Source organism: Tripterygium wilfordii, chromosome 15 (assembly GCF_013401445.1).
Source record: "Tripterygium wilfordii isolate XIE 37 chromosome 15, ASM1340144v1, whole genome shotgun sequence".
In the NCBI taxonomy this organism is placed as follows: domain Eukaryota; kingdom Viridiplantae; phylum Streptophyta; class Magnoliopsida; order Celastrales; family Celastraceae; genus Tripterygium; species Tripterygium wilfordii.
The window spans coordinates 4,679,676-4,694,136 of record NC_052246.1 but is presented as its reverse complement, the minus strand read 5'-3'; the positions used below and the strand labels follow the sequence as shown (position 1 = coordinate 4,694,136).

Here is a 14,461-nt window from a genome sequence, read left to right as displayed (position 1 = left end):
GGGTAAAAAGTATTTTGAAAAAAATGATCTTGGTTATTTTTATTTGGATTGGAAAAGGAGCGGCATAAGGTCGCGTTATCCTTTGACAAACCCTTATCCAACCCTCAATTATGCGGATAGGGGTCAGGTTAGCCTGATCGGGTCATATGTGAGTTTTGCACAACCCTAGAAAAGGTGATTAGGTAATTGTTCTCGTTGTCAGAGTGGGTTAGTGACTCGAGGTTTGAATCTAACTCAACCATCACAAAATGGCACGCTAAGTTAAAAGTTCCCTCGAATATAACAAAAAAACTTGTAATTATTCGGATCCATCTCCCGATCTCCGTATTGTCCATTGTTAGTTCGATATTTGTTATTCAATTTTGTAATTTTTCAGTTGGTATTTTTAAATTCTTATGCTGTTAATGTAACCTTAGAGGTAATATTTGCTATCATGGAATGCAGGGTTAGGGTTTAAATCTTTTATAAAAAAAAATTAATTATTGATTTTGTGTATTTATGCTTAAATTATTTTTCTATTATATTTTTTGTCTATACTTTTCAAACTTAAAAATAAAGAATCGTTTGATCAGATTTATCACATGCATGATCGTAGGGTCCTAATTGCTCACCGACTCACTTACATTACATATATATGTCCATACTAGGGAAACAAAAGGCATGAATTAGGAAAACGGAGAGCTTGAATTCACTTCTTGCTTTCTTCTTCCTTGGAATTCTGTCAGAAAGTTTTCAGAGAATTTCCATGAATTTCATCAAGAATTTTCCTCCTGGATTCCGTTTCAATCCTACTGCAGAGGACCTCCTTCTCTATTATCTCCCACGAAGGGAGAAGGGCGAACTCTTCGGCTCTTTCGTACAAGACGTCGACATGTACGGTAATGAACCTTGGACTCTCTTTGATTACAATGAGCAGTCCGTCTTTTATGTATTCTGTGATTTGAAGAAAATTGGAAAACGGGTTCAAAGAAGAGCCGGGTCTGGCACCTGGATGGGGCAGAACAACATTGATGTTAAAGATCGATACGGAAGCATAATTGGGGTTGATCGCTACTTTAATTTCAAGATAAAGAGAGGTTCTCACGATGACCATGGTCGGTGGACCATGCACGAATTTGCTCCTGTTGATGAACGCGGATACGTACTGGACGACAAGGTTGTTTGTGTAATCGGACACGACACCCTAATCTCGACCAAACATTCGGTCTGTGTTACGAAGAAAAGAAAAGGAAGAATTACTTTTCCGACTGATGAAGAGACCTCTGCCAAGAGACAATGCATGGAAACCACTTCCCCCTCTTCTGATTTGGTAGTCTCAGAAGAGGCACAGTCTTGCTTATACGGCGGAGTTGGGGTGGCCGCAGAGCAGATTGATGGGTTGCTCCTTTCTGATCTTTTTGGCCCGACGCACATGTTCCAGGGCACCCAACTCGGTGAAGAGACACAATCAATGGAAACCTCTTCCCTTTCCTCTGCTTCGATAGTCTCAGAGCTACAGTCGTATTTATTCAGCGGAGTTGGGGTAGCGACAGAGCAGATTGATGAGCAGAGGCAGACCTCCAGTTTGATACCCTCAGGGGCAGAGGCAGAGGCACCACCATACTTCGAATTTGATAATGAAGGAGAGCTGTGGGTCTGTTTGAATGATCTCGACCCCAAAGACTTGTAAATCACGCGGAAGTCTGGTTCTGAAAACTCCTTGAACATAGAATTATTGATTTTTTGTTAGCTGTTAGGATTTCTTAGGTAGACCAATTAAATGCTAATCACTCAATTGTATCAACCTTTCGGTGGTGTTTTAAAAATAGAAATCGAATTTCTGGCGTTTATTGCCAAAAATGTGTTTCATTGCTGTCCTAGTTTCAATTCCTTTTATGCAATTAGTAGCAACCAAAAAAATCTCTCTCTTTATGCGGCTTTCTTGCTGATTTAATGTTCATGTTTCTGTTTGCACACAGCATTGTTTATATGTAAAGCTTTTTTTTTTTTTCTTTCTATATTAACTCTTTTGATTTGGACATATTTCTATAAACAATCGAGGAAACATATTTATTTTTTTGTCGTCTCAATTGATTCAACTTTTCACTTAATAATGTCTGGATTTCCTTGCAGCCAAACATGTTTTTTCTAGATTATTCTACCCCATGCCATACTTTCAGTAACAATTCTGCAAAACACAATTTTGTTTTCTTTTTGGGTACTCAAATTTGTTCACAAGAACAGCTATTGAAAGCTTTTTTTCATGCATCCTTCCAAGGCAATGCTGTCAAAGACACCCACATTGCATTTGATGGGAGAGGGTTCTGCTGTGTTGGCTTTAGAATGTCATTATTTATCCATTACTGTGAATCCATGCTCATGGATAATCTATTCCACATTGCCAACTGAAGTAGAAAATTTCCGTAGTATTTGCTGAATAGGTTGGTAAAATCGTTGTATGCAGAAGTAAATTGTCTTCTGAGTTCAGTCTTAGTTGGATGAAACTGTTGTGTGTTTCAAGTGCTCCATTTTGTGAACTATTATTGTGCTGATGATTCATCGGCATTGTGTGTCAAAACTATTTGAGCTTTTCATCTTTGGAATCGTATGTGTGTCCCCCCCTACTTCTTAAAAATGTCAGAGCTTTTTTGGATTATTGCTCTTAGAAAGATGTTACTTTTCTTAACGGCTGCATATGACTCAATATGATTGTTTAACAACGTACAGATATGATTCTTATATTACCTTTCTAATTTTGCAAGAGCCTTTGATTAATTATTGCATATACATCTATGTGGATCATTATTTATTACCTTCGGACAAAATACAGCAAAACTCACTGATTGAAGCTGATCTACGGCCTTAATATTCATTCCTTTTATTGTCAAAGGTATTGACGGATACACATCCAAAAGTCCAGTCAGCATGGCAGACTGCCCTTCAGCAGGGTATATAATTCCTTGTGAATTATTTTGTAGCTTGTTCCATAGTTACTTTTGTGCTTAACTGTCTTATGCTTGCTCTTAGGTTGGGAATGTTATTAGAAACCCAAAAAATCTTCTCTTGTTCCCCCTCTTTTGATGGGTCTTAGTGTCTTACAGATTCCAATGACTATACAAAATATTCTCTTATTGTTCTCCTCCAAGTAAGAATAGTGGGAATAATTATCTTTTATTTTAAAGATAACTGTTTCCTTTCCTTCGAATTATGAAATTGAAGTCTTCAATGCTCTAAATTCGCATTGTAATTGGGTATGTTGCAGACAACTTTTGTTAATTCTATTGATGCTCCTTCGCTTGCGCTATTGGTTCCAATAGTACAGAGGGCTGAGGGAGAGGAGTGCTGAAACAAACATGTGTTTATTAGTAATGGAACCAAAGGATATGATCCCTTATATCGGGTTGCTTCTTCCTGAAGTGAAAGAGGTATAGGTTCACTGTAGCTGCACATTTGGCTGAAGCGACAAAATTTTGCTCTGTATAAGACTATCCCTTGTTGTTTGCATTGAAAATGTTAATAGGTTCTTGTGGATCCAATTCCAGAAGTTCGGTCAGTTGCAGCAAGGGCCTTTGGATCGCTTATTAGAGGAATGGGAGATGACAACTTACCTGATCTGGTTCCATGGTTATTTGACACTTTTAAATCTGATAGTAGTAATGTCGATCGCTCTGGAGCCATTCAAGGGTTGAGTGAGGTTAGAATTTTTGCCTTATATAATTTTTATTTCAAAGTGCTCCTGCTTTGGTGGATAATGATATTAATGGATTTTTTTATCATGAACTAACGGTTGATGATTCACTTAGATTGGTGAAGCTACATGGACTCATTTTAGGATGAAGAACAGATACATTTTTCTGTTTATGCTGTATGTGTTGTTGCTGTTACTGATTGTAAAGTACTTGGATTTATTTGCCATAGTTTAGACGTTCTATTTAAATATTCAGTTTTGGAGTACAATATCTGTTCTCTCTTATTGAAGTAGGGTTTATGCTACAGCGAGGGGGTCCCCTTATGTCAGCGAGTCATGAACAAGAAGAGTAAAGCCTTAATCGTCAAATTGAAGTTACTTAGCATGCAATTGCATTGGTTTTGAATTTCAATAGGTAAAGATCAAAGAGAAATTCTTGAGTAGTAGCAGTTACTAATAGTAATGAAAATCGATTCAACAAAATCTCAAAATTTTTGGTGTAAATTGTAACTTAGTGGTAAGTATTGCATTAGTATTAATGCCGAGGCTAGAGAAATTAAGGGATAATCCTCCCATACTTTACATTATTTGATATAAAATTGATCAAGTGCTGTAACATTGAAAATTCATTCATCCCATCGCATAAATCTTGTGAACATTCATTGTCTTGATACTTGCGGATGAACTTTGTGGGACCTGAGTAGTGGGAAGAGGGATTTACAGGGTAGTGGATTGCAGAAAATAGCAGCCTGAAAAAATTTATCCTACAGAAGTCCTATAACTGGTGAGTTGCTAAATATTTGCTTCTCTCTGTTATTGTTATGTACCCCATTGTGGCATATGCTTTTCCTTCTTGGCTTTGCCTCTCCAAGCATTGTTGTAATGTCTCTCATTGAAGGTCTATCCTTGGGAAGTTTTGCAGTACAAAGAATCGCAATCCGGAGGACAATAAGCATTTCTTCCTGCACATGTTTGCATTGGCCTGCTATGTTGGTATCTAGAGCGTCTTCTAAAGCTCTTTTGTTTTTTATCTTCTTCCGGACCCATTCAACAATATCAGTAGATTCTCCGAATGAAGGGTCTAAGGGCATTTTACCAGTGAGAAGTTCCAAAAGCACAACCCCAAAACTATATATGTCACTCTTCTCGTCAACCTTCAAAGTGTATCCGTATTCTGTCAAAAGTTACAGTTTAAAATATAAGTTGCAGTTAGTAAAATATCAAAGGAAATGCAGAGATATGGCCGATACTTTCTAGCAAAACTTGGTTTCCAGGAAATTTTGAAGCTAACTATAATTGTGAAAGTTGTGACATACCAGGTGCTATATATCCATATGATCCTACCACCATTGACACCGTCTGGTTTTTATGAAGCATCATCCTCGCTAGCCCAAAGTCTGCTATCCTGGCATCAAGATTTGCATCAAGAAGTATGTTGTTGGACTTGATATCCCTGTGAATCACTGGGGGATTGCAGTCATGGTGGAGGTAGTTCAGCCCTTGTGCTACACCAACTGCAATGTTATACCTTGAAACCCAGTCCACCAACAACTTTCCAGCTTCTCTGCCATGCAACGCTGTTCCAAGATTCCCATTTGGCATGTACTCGTATACCATCATTACTTCTGATTCATTGTGAAGATACCCTAACAGCCGAACAATGTTCCTATGTCGAAGTTTCCCCAGGAGACTCACCTCTCCGAATAGATCATCTCCATTTTCAATATCAGGTTCTGTTCTCCTTAACTTCTTTACTGCAACAACCATGTGTGGTCGATGGACTTCTGCTTTGTAGACAATCCCCGTTCCTCCCATGCCAATGATATTTGATTCCTTTATGCAAGCCAGTATGTCACTGCTTGTGAAGCTGACCCTTTGGAATGCTACCAGTCTCCAGGGCCATTCTTTATTGTTTTGCTTAAACCAATCATAGACAAAGCTGTTGTACAAATCCCATCTATTGTATAGCAATCTCCCAGTGAACAATGCGATGCCTAATGAGAATATTACCGAGATTCCAACAATGAATCCGATGAGGATGTGATTGATATGGGTATTCTCTTGCTGTCTTGATTTAGTGGAGTAATTCTGGTAGCATGGTGAAAGTATACCCCCGCAAAGGCCAGCATTGCCAGCAAGGTCATTTGGATTTATTGTCGCTAGCATCCCATTGGAGGGAACTGGACCTTCAAGCTTGTTGTAAGACAGGTTGAGCATTTCCAAGGCCGGTGAGGTTCCTAAGTTCTGTGGAATCTGACTTACCAGAGAATTGTTTGACAGGTCAAGAATTGCTAATGTGGGCATTGTTGCTAATGCTTTGGGGATTTCACCAATTAATTGGTTGTTCTGAAGGTTTAGATTCACCAGCTTTTCACATGAAGCTATACTCTCTGGAATTTTCCCACTAAAATGATTGCTTGAAAGGTCAAGTAATGAAAGCGATGGATAGTCTTGGAACTGGGTTGGGATTTTGCCTCCTAAGTTGTTATTGGAGGCAATGAAGATTTGAAGATTAGGAATGGAAAGAATGTTGTAAGGAAGAGATGACTCGAGATGATTTTTGGAGAAATCAATGAAAGAAAGTGACGTTGACAAGCCGATATCATCTGGTATTTGACCAGTGAGACTGTTGTTTGCCAATTCCAGTCTTTGAAGCACTGGGAGACTTCCCAAGCCAACTGGGATTGTCCCGTAAATGAGATTGTTCTGCATCCTTACACGAACTAATGACTTACAAGTCGAGAGGCTGATAGGAATTGGACCAGAGAAGGTATTGTTGAAGAGAATGAGCTTAGTAAGATTGCCAGAATAACACAAACCTGGAGGTATCTCACCTGACAAGGAATTCGACGATACATCCAACCACTGCAAGGGTGAATTTTGTCCCAGATTCGTTGGCAAAGGACCCGTCAAAGAATTCTTCCATAGCTCAAGCACCTCAAGTTTGTTCATCTGACCAAACTTGTCTGGAATTGTTCCAGTTAGTTGATTGCGCATCAAATTCAGAAGTTGTAAGTTCTTCAACTCTGCTAGCTCTACTGGAATTTCCCCTGTGATCTGATTGTCCGAAAGATCCAAGAACATTAATGATATAGCATTGCTGAGTTCTGGTGGAATTTTTCCTGTAAAATTGTTCTGATACAGATAGACTGTATTAAGCTGTTTCAGTTTTCCCAGTTCAGCTGGAATCTGACCACTGAGACTGCCAACTGCCAAGTCAAGATACTGCAAATTGGTGAGATTTCCGATCTCTGCTGGTATTTCTCCTTCGAATTCATTATAACCAAGGATTATAATCTCCAAGGAAGATATTTGGCCAAGCTCTTTTGAAATCTTCCCTTTCAGATTGTTACCCGAAAGGCCGAGAAACTTCAGTTTCTGCAGATTCCTGAAAGAGGAAGGAATCGAACCTTCAATGAAGCCCCCTCGAAAATCAAGGCTTTCCAGTGCTGTTGCATTGCCAAGATCATCAGGCAGGAAGCCTGAGAAATTGTTGCTCGACGCGTTAACTGAAGTCAGTCCTGATGCTCTTCCAAAACCAGATGGGAAGCTGCCAATGAAGTTGTTTTGACTCACATCAATGCTCTTTAGGAACGTCAAATTCGACAGGGATTTTGGCAATGAAGAAGCAAACCCATTGCAGCAAATGTTGAGAGAAGAAAGACTGCGTAAGCCTTCAATGTGTTCAGATAAACTTCCACTGAGATTCATGTTGGAGACGTCAAGCTTCTCCACCAGGCCATTGGAGTTGCACCAAACTCCAGTCCAATTACAATGGACAAAACTATGATCATCTGCTGCATTGCTTGGCATTTTCCAGTCTCTGAGTCGATTTGAGGGATCGACAATGCTGGACTTTATCGACAGCAAAGTTGACAATTCATCATTTGGCACATTTTGAGCAAGAACAAGAGAGAAACCAATGCAACAGTAGAACAACAAAAGGGTTTTCATTTTGTTGCTATACATTCTGTTTGTTCTTCTCTGTTACCACTAATTGGGTGCCATTTTTGGGTCTTGTGGAAGGAAATAAAGGGGTTGGAATGTGTTTATATGCCTTGGAAGCATCTGCAGAAGGAGATTAGTTTATTAGGGATTCGTGGGTTCTTGGGATATGCAACAGCTAATCATCTCTAACCAGTGACTGTCAAGCTTTGGAGTTATTAGAATCTCCCAGACAATAAAACATGGAGAGTATGTGTTTCAGTTTCAACTGATTAAGTGATAATATTCTTCTACACTTGCATTATTGATCTTGGTCAACCCAAGTGGGAGTTAAACTAGTAAAATCTCTTCAACTTCTTTTACCATCCCTGATGTAGGACACGTTTGGTATTATTACTTAATTATTAGGAATTTTTATTTTTATTATTATGTTATTAAGGGTTTTATTTTTATTTGTTAATAGAAATTCTAATCAAATTAATATTTCTAATTTTATTATTAGTTTTTTTTTTGGTAATTTCATATATATGTAAGAGTTTTATAATTTTAGTATTTATAGGGTTATAAGTCGTCGGACTAAGTAATCTTTAAATTTTTGAAATAAAATAAAATAAATTTACGTTTTTTTAGTTCTCTCAATTTTCTTGATGGATTTCAAATTATGTTGACTTAATCGTGAACCAATCAATCGATTCATACTTTCGCACTGCGTCAATCCCAGAGTGCTTCTGTTAATATAACAATTCAACTTTCATAATTCATTTAAGCAATAATTTTAAAAAAAAAATTGTACCTTGAAGAGGCTCATCATGGCTAAAGTTTTTTAATTTCACATAACATGATTGATTTGGTACAAGAGTATCTCTCCATGTTAAGATATAAAAAACAATGGACTTGGAACTTTTCATGAGGGAGATAAAGGGTAGGTCCCAAAGGAAAATTGTTCACAAATTTTTTTTTTTCAAGTAGCACAACGATTTTATTATAAATTAAGAAAATTAATTAATAGATGTTGTATAATAAATCAAGGCTGGAGGCCATGTGCAAGTGCAAAGGGCAGCTTCCTTGGGAGTGGACTAACCCAACCCAACCCAAGTGCCCCATTATTTGTGGGGACATTCCCTAAAATTGCCTTGTCATGTTTTGGTTACTTACATGTGTGTGTATATATATATTATAGTGTATGTATATATGAAATAGAGGGGTGGGGATACAACAGTTGTTGTCCCCACATGGCTTTATTCCAAAGCAACTCAATCATTTCATCATCATGGGTGTTATGATGGGTAATCCTGATTGTGGAGTGCACATGAGATACTTGGTGGTTGGGGTTCAACTTCCAAATACAGTATTATTTCCCAATCACCAGTTGCAAATTATTTTGGCAATCTTATTAACTTGGGCCTGGCCTCTTTTTTATATAGTGGGACCTCATTTCAATCAGGCTTGAATTGGGCCCATTTAATCCAGCGTTGTAGGCTTTGTAGCTCTCATACATGACAGCCCAAGATCCAGCTATCACCAAGCCCATAGAGTATATATGACATCTAATATACTATTGTTAAATTGTGCACTTAAAATACACACTACTTTTTAAGGGTGTGGATGAATGAAAAACACGAGAGCATCATCGTTTACACTTCAAGTGCACCAGTAATTATGGTCAATGATGGAGGTCTAAGGTCTTGATATGATGAATGAAGAGACATGGAGTGATATTGAGACTTGTTGTAGAAGATTCAAGTATACAAGCTCTTCTTACTCAATTTCTAAGACTCTTTAACAGAGAAGAGTAGAAGACAGCATTGGATTTTGGGGAGAAAAATGGTTTGGATGTTGTCTCTGTTGTCCTTCCTTTGGTGGTGGTGTCCTAACTTGCCTAGTCTCTTTATGCCACTACACCCAACTTCAGAGGGCTTTGCTTAACATTTTTAAGAGTTAAGTAGAGAGGTTAAGTGAGAATGGGAGCTAAGCATTCCATCCGGATTGAATGGGAGGGAAGAGTTTAGTAGAGCATAATGAAGGTGTAGTTTCATTTTCTACCATCCTTACTTGTTTCGATTAGCATGTTGATCGAACGAATCGCAGCAAAATTTGATCAAAGAACATCTCCGTATGTGAATGATAAAGTTGTAACATGATCTATTTGTCAGTTATCAAAAAGTAACATTTAACATCTCCTCGATTGCAGAGCGAGGTAAAGTATCTAATTTTTATTTTCATGTTTACCCCTTAAATTTTATTTAATCATTATTATAAGTAAATTACTGTTTTTTTTTTTTTTCTTATCCCTCCCTTGCTAAATCTTCCGTCTATGGGTGAATAAGGCTGATCCTCTCGCATAACTAGTGATTATGCGGTTGCGGTATTATTAAAAGATCCGGGATTCCTCATTTTCTCGAGAAAATCGGCATCGGAAAACCAGGATATCCGTTTGGTTAATTATGAAAATACGCAAGTTTTGGTTTTTGCTACTGGTAGTTTTGCTGGTCTCGACTGGAATTACTACGGCAGCTTCGCTTGGATCGTCGAAGTCGACGGACGAGGCGTATGTGACGCTTCTGTACGGAGATGAGTTCTTATTGGGAGTCAGGGTTCTGGGGAAATCAATACGCAACACCGGATCGAAGAAGGACATGGTGGTTCTCGTCTCCGATGGCGTCTCGGATTACGCCAAGAAGCTTCTCAAGGTGCGTAAACAACCATTCGTTTGTTATTTTAGGTTTCCATGAACTCAATTAATGCGTAATTTCCGAATTAGGAAGTTTTCGCTGAGGAAATTTGATATAAAATTTTGGAATTTTTTTTGTCACTGTTAATAAATCCATTTTGATGAATCTATTGAGTGGAGAGAGTAGTGGAGTTCAATTATTATTACTTTGGAACTTTCTTTTTTGAATATCCATCGTGTTGTCTTGGTTTGTAATTTGTACAATGTTCTTCCAGGCTGATGGATGGTTAGTAGAGAAGATTAGTCTGTTGGCGAACCCCAATCAAGTGCGTCCGAAGAGGTTTTGGGGTGTCTACACCAAACTAAAAATTTTTAACATGACCAACTACAAGAAAGGTACAATTCCAGCTTCTATAATCACTTGCAATGGCTTCAAATTTATGTATTTAGTTTTGCATTAGGATACTATTCCGTCTGAAGACAAAAACTATCACATCTTTTCGTTCTTCTTATCACTGGAGGCTAGTGAGGTGTTGTATGTTAATTGTTGTGGTTTCCCAAAATATAAAATAATCATTTATGTAGAGCATTTATGAGCTAACTGAGCTCATCTGCAAATCAGTTTTCTTATTTTGCACATGCATATTATGTCTACTCTAGGTTTGGATGCTTGGATCTTACATTTTTCTCTCGCAAATTAAACTTGGCAATACTCACCTCTATCAATTTGAGGTTTTACTGGTCTTTCCTTTATGGTATATGTATTGTTGCTCAGGATACTGCTATTGTGGATCACGTTCCTTGAATTTTGTTTTTGCAGTTGTGTATCTTGATGCGGATACAATTGTGGTAAAAAATGTAGAGGATTTATTTAAATGTGGAAAATTCTGTGCTAACTTGAAGCATTCGGAGAGACTGAATTCAGGAGTCATGGTGGTTGAACCATCTGAAAAAGTTTTCAATGACATGATGAGCAAAGTGACTACTTTGCCTTCTTATACTGGAGGTAAAGCATTTTCTTGTGTTATTTATGGCTGTCATCATGTGTTAATATCTTTTATATGAGTTTTGATGCTCTCCTTCATGTAATGTGATTGGGATTTTCTAAAAGTCTAATCTCTGTGCCTTTGCTTTTATTTCATGAAGAAAAAACTGATTGTTCTTGCTATGGTTTCTAATTCTAGTAGAAGTAATGGTTTGGGAATTCTTCTTATGGAATGTTGAATGTTCAAGCAGCTATGTATTTGTTATCAGCATCAGTGCCTCTATTATGTCCAAACAAGATTATTTTCTGTATGCTTGCCAATCATAGTATTTACTTATTTTGCATAAAAAGCCAACTTTTGCATCTTTAAATTACATAAGTACAGCACATGGCATTCTGATGCAATGGTTTACCGTAACTAACTTTGGACTTTCTGGTGTGTGTACATTGTAACATATTTGTTTCCTTAGCCGCTTTTTCATACATTTGGCTGGAGGACTGCAGTCTTATTGGTTTTTGCCTTTATTACAATTCCTTTCTGATGCTCTGCTATAATCACAGGAGATCAGGGTTTTCTGAACTCATATTATTCTGACTTTCCTAATGCACATGTTTTCGAGCCAAATATACCCCTGGAGGTGGTAAAATCTAAGCCTGTTCCTGAAATGCAGCGACTTTCCACTCTATATAATGCAGATGTTGGTCTGTACATGCTTGCTAACAAGGTATAAATATTACCGATGTACACCTTATTTTGATGATTTAGTTCTACAGACTTATTAGTTATGTTGCTCTGTTGCTTCTTACCCTCCGTGCGTAATGCCAAGGACCAGATACAGAAATTATTTGCAACACATTTGTCTGAGGGTAGGGAAGCGAAGCATATCAACGACAATAGCATGAAATACATAACCCTGCAAATCGCTTACGTTTAATTTGAGCTGAATTCACTTAGTGGAGGATGGCTTACCCATCCTCTAGTAATTTTCTTTCCATTCTTCGGTTTATTGTTCTTCTTTCCATTCTTTGCCTTTTTCTTGAGAACTTGGTGTTCTTATTTGTTATGTGTTGTCTATGCAGTGGATGGTAGATGAGAATGAACTCTGTATCATTCATTATACTCTTGGCCCCCTTAAACCTTGGGACTGGTGGACATCATGGCTTCTTAAACCTGTTGATGTTTGGCAGGTACTTGCTTCTACTTCTTTGCCTGATAATTTATTGGATTTTCTGATCTCTTAGCCACTGTTACCTGTCGCTCTTTCTTTATTTCATCTTTCTTTTTCGGTGTGATATTGTGCAATTTTCTGTGGTGTGGGTAGGGGAGGAGGAAAGTTTGTTTTACTTTCGTGTAATGTGCTAGAGATTCGTTATGGAATTATTTTCGGCTAGTTAAAGGGGTTTGATATGTGAACTTCCAGCTATATGACATATGTTTCATTTCTTATACCGCAGAATGTTAGGGAACAGCTTGCGGATACCCTTCCTGGTACTGGAGGGGGCAGCAATCCAAATGATGAGCTTGTTGTGAAATTCCTCTTCTTTATACCACTTTTCACTGTACTTTTCTGTTGTTATCGCTCATCTATTCAGGTTAGCATTTTCTGGATAATTTTAGTTTCTTAGAATTTGACTTGCATGTGACTGTTATTTGGATTTCTAAGAAAAAATATATTCAATGCAGATCCGAGAGTACTTTGGTTCATTTTGTAGAAGTTCATTTTGCGACCATATTAGACACCTCAGCCATGTAGTTAGATCCAATGGAGCACTTGCTTATAATGGGGTTTCTTCATCGTCTTCAATTAATCCCAACCATCAGGTTTATTCCTTTAACCTTCTCTTAGATTGAATGAGAACATTTCCTTTTATTGTTTTTATGATCCAGTTCTTGAATGAAATGTTGTGCTGTCCTATTGGAATGTTCAATTGCCCAGTACTGGATGACTTTTGTGGTCTTTATAATTAATTATAAGTACAATCATGTATGGTAAGTTACAATTCGTTGTTGTGCTGTCAACAGTTCTCCACTGCTATACAGTCAAAGGTGCCTCTCTATTTGGGTGGGATTTCTGTACTCGTGTCTTTCATAGCTGCTGCAGTGTCCATTGGTTTTGCTCTTGCAATTGTGCCTCGGCAAGTGATGCCATGGACTGGTTTGCTCTTAATGTATGAGTGGACGTTCACAATTTTCTTTGTTTTATTTGGAGCTTTTCTACACTTCACCTACAGATGGGGAAAGACAGTGGCTGTTCCAGTAGGGTTGTCTTCCTCTGATCCTGAATCATTGGATTATGATTCTGGAAAAGGTTTGCTTACTATTTCTATTTTCATCTTATCTATGGTAATCTGCATTGCATTATTTAGTCTTACATTTAAATTACTGGATGAACCTTTGATGTGTTTCAGGTCATCAACGGCAAGTGTCGTCTTGCGCTCTTGCGACATGGTACTATGGGTTGGGGATGGCATTTTTGGCGGTTGCTGCCCCATCTTTACCTTTTCTTTTTGGGATAACTGCTCTGTTTCCTAGGTAATTATTTTTTTTTACCAGAGTATATATGACTTGTTGGAGTGAAGATTCTTGTTAGTACATATCATATTTTTTTTCATGGGTTGCTGTATACCATCCTCAGAAAAGGAAAACTGGTTTATAAAAATGGACGCATTATCTTTAAACAGGTTAGGGTTGATGGTTGCCGGAGGTCTAGTTTTGGCATCGTTCAAGACATATGCTGCGGAGCACCTTGCAATCCGATCATTCTTGAGAGGCCTTGAAGATCGAGACAGAACACGACCCAGAAGCATGTGTTTCGTGTGCTGTTAGGTGACTGAAACTCTGAAAGTGATGAAGACCAGACTTCTGCATTTTTGCTTTTTAACTTGTAAGGTTTGTTAACATATAAATGAGCTCACAATAGATTTGTAACTGTAAAATATTATGTATCATTTTTACAAAAAATAGAATCCCTTTTTTTTCTTCCTCCTTTCAACAGGTTTTGGTGTAATGTTCTTTCAGAAATTTTTTGAGGTCGTTAATCTATGTTCTTCACCTTGCAATTCACCTCTTGTTTCAACAAAATTATTAATGTAGGTAGCAAGACACCCTCCATTTGTTACCCACAGCAATTATAGGAGATATATATATATGTATTACTTATATACTAAAGTAGAGTTTTTTGGGCCTTCTCCC

General features: G+C 37.8%; 3 protein-coding genes across 3 annotated transcripts; 2 read left to right on the top strand and 1 right to left on the bottom strand.

Moving 5' to 3' along the window:
* Positions 1 to 664: 664 nt before the first annotated feature.
* LOC120017248 (NAC domain-containing protein 2-like) lies at positions 665 to 1,839 on the top strand. The gene has a single exon (XM_038870411.1). The coding sequence runs from the start codon at positions 746 to 748 to the stop codon at positions 1,667 to 1,669; it is 924 nt and encodes a 307-aa protein (XP_038726339.1). The 5' UTR covers positions 665 to 745; the 3' UTR covers positions 1,670 to 1,839.
* A 2,445-nt stretch (positions 1,840 to 4,284) lies between these two features.
* LOC120016539 (leucine-rich repeat receptor-like protein kinase PXL1) lies at positions 4,285 to 7,962 on the bottom strand. Its single transcript, XM_038869363.1, has 2 exons — positions 4,984 to 7,962; positions 4,285 to 4,841 (listed from the first exon to the last, which is right to left on the bottom strand). Exons 1-2 carry the CDS (start codon positions 7,634 to 7,636, stop codon positions 4,432 to 4,434), a joined length of 3,063 nt encoding a protein of 1,020 aa, XP_038725291.1. The 5' UTR covers positions 7,637 to 7,962; the 3' UTR covers positions 4,285 to 4,431.
* A 1,981-nt stretch (positions 7,963 to 9,943) lies between these two features.
* Positions 9,944 to 14,261, top strand: LOC120016033 (inositol phosphorylceramide glucuronosyltransferase 1-like). The gene is made up of 10 exons (XM_038868603.1): positions 9,944 to 10,302; positions 10,559 to 10,679; positions 11,104 to 11,289; positions 11,830 to 11,993; positions 12,349 to 12,456; positions 12,724 to 12,861; positions 12,953 to 13,090; positions 13,292 to 13,577; positions 13,678 to 13,801; positions 13,951 to 14,261. Exons 1-10 carry the CDS (start codon positions 10,057 to 10,059, stop codon positions 14,093 to 14,095), a joined length of 1,656 nt encoding a protein of 551 aa, XP_038724531.1. The 5' UTR covers positions 9,944 to 10,056; the 3' UTR covers positions 14,096 to 14,261.
* The last annotated feature ends 200 nt before the right edge of the window (positions 14,262 to 14,461 follow it).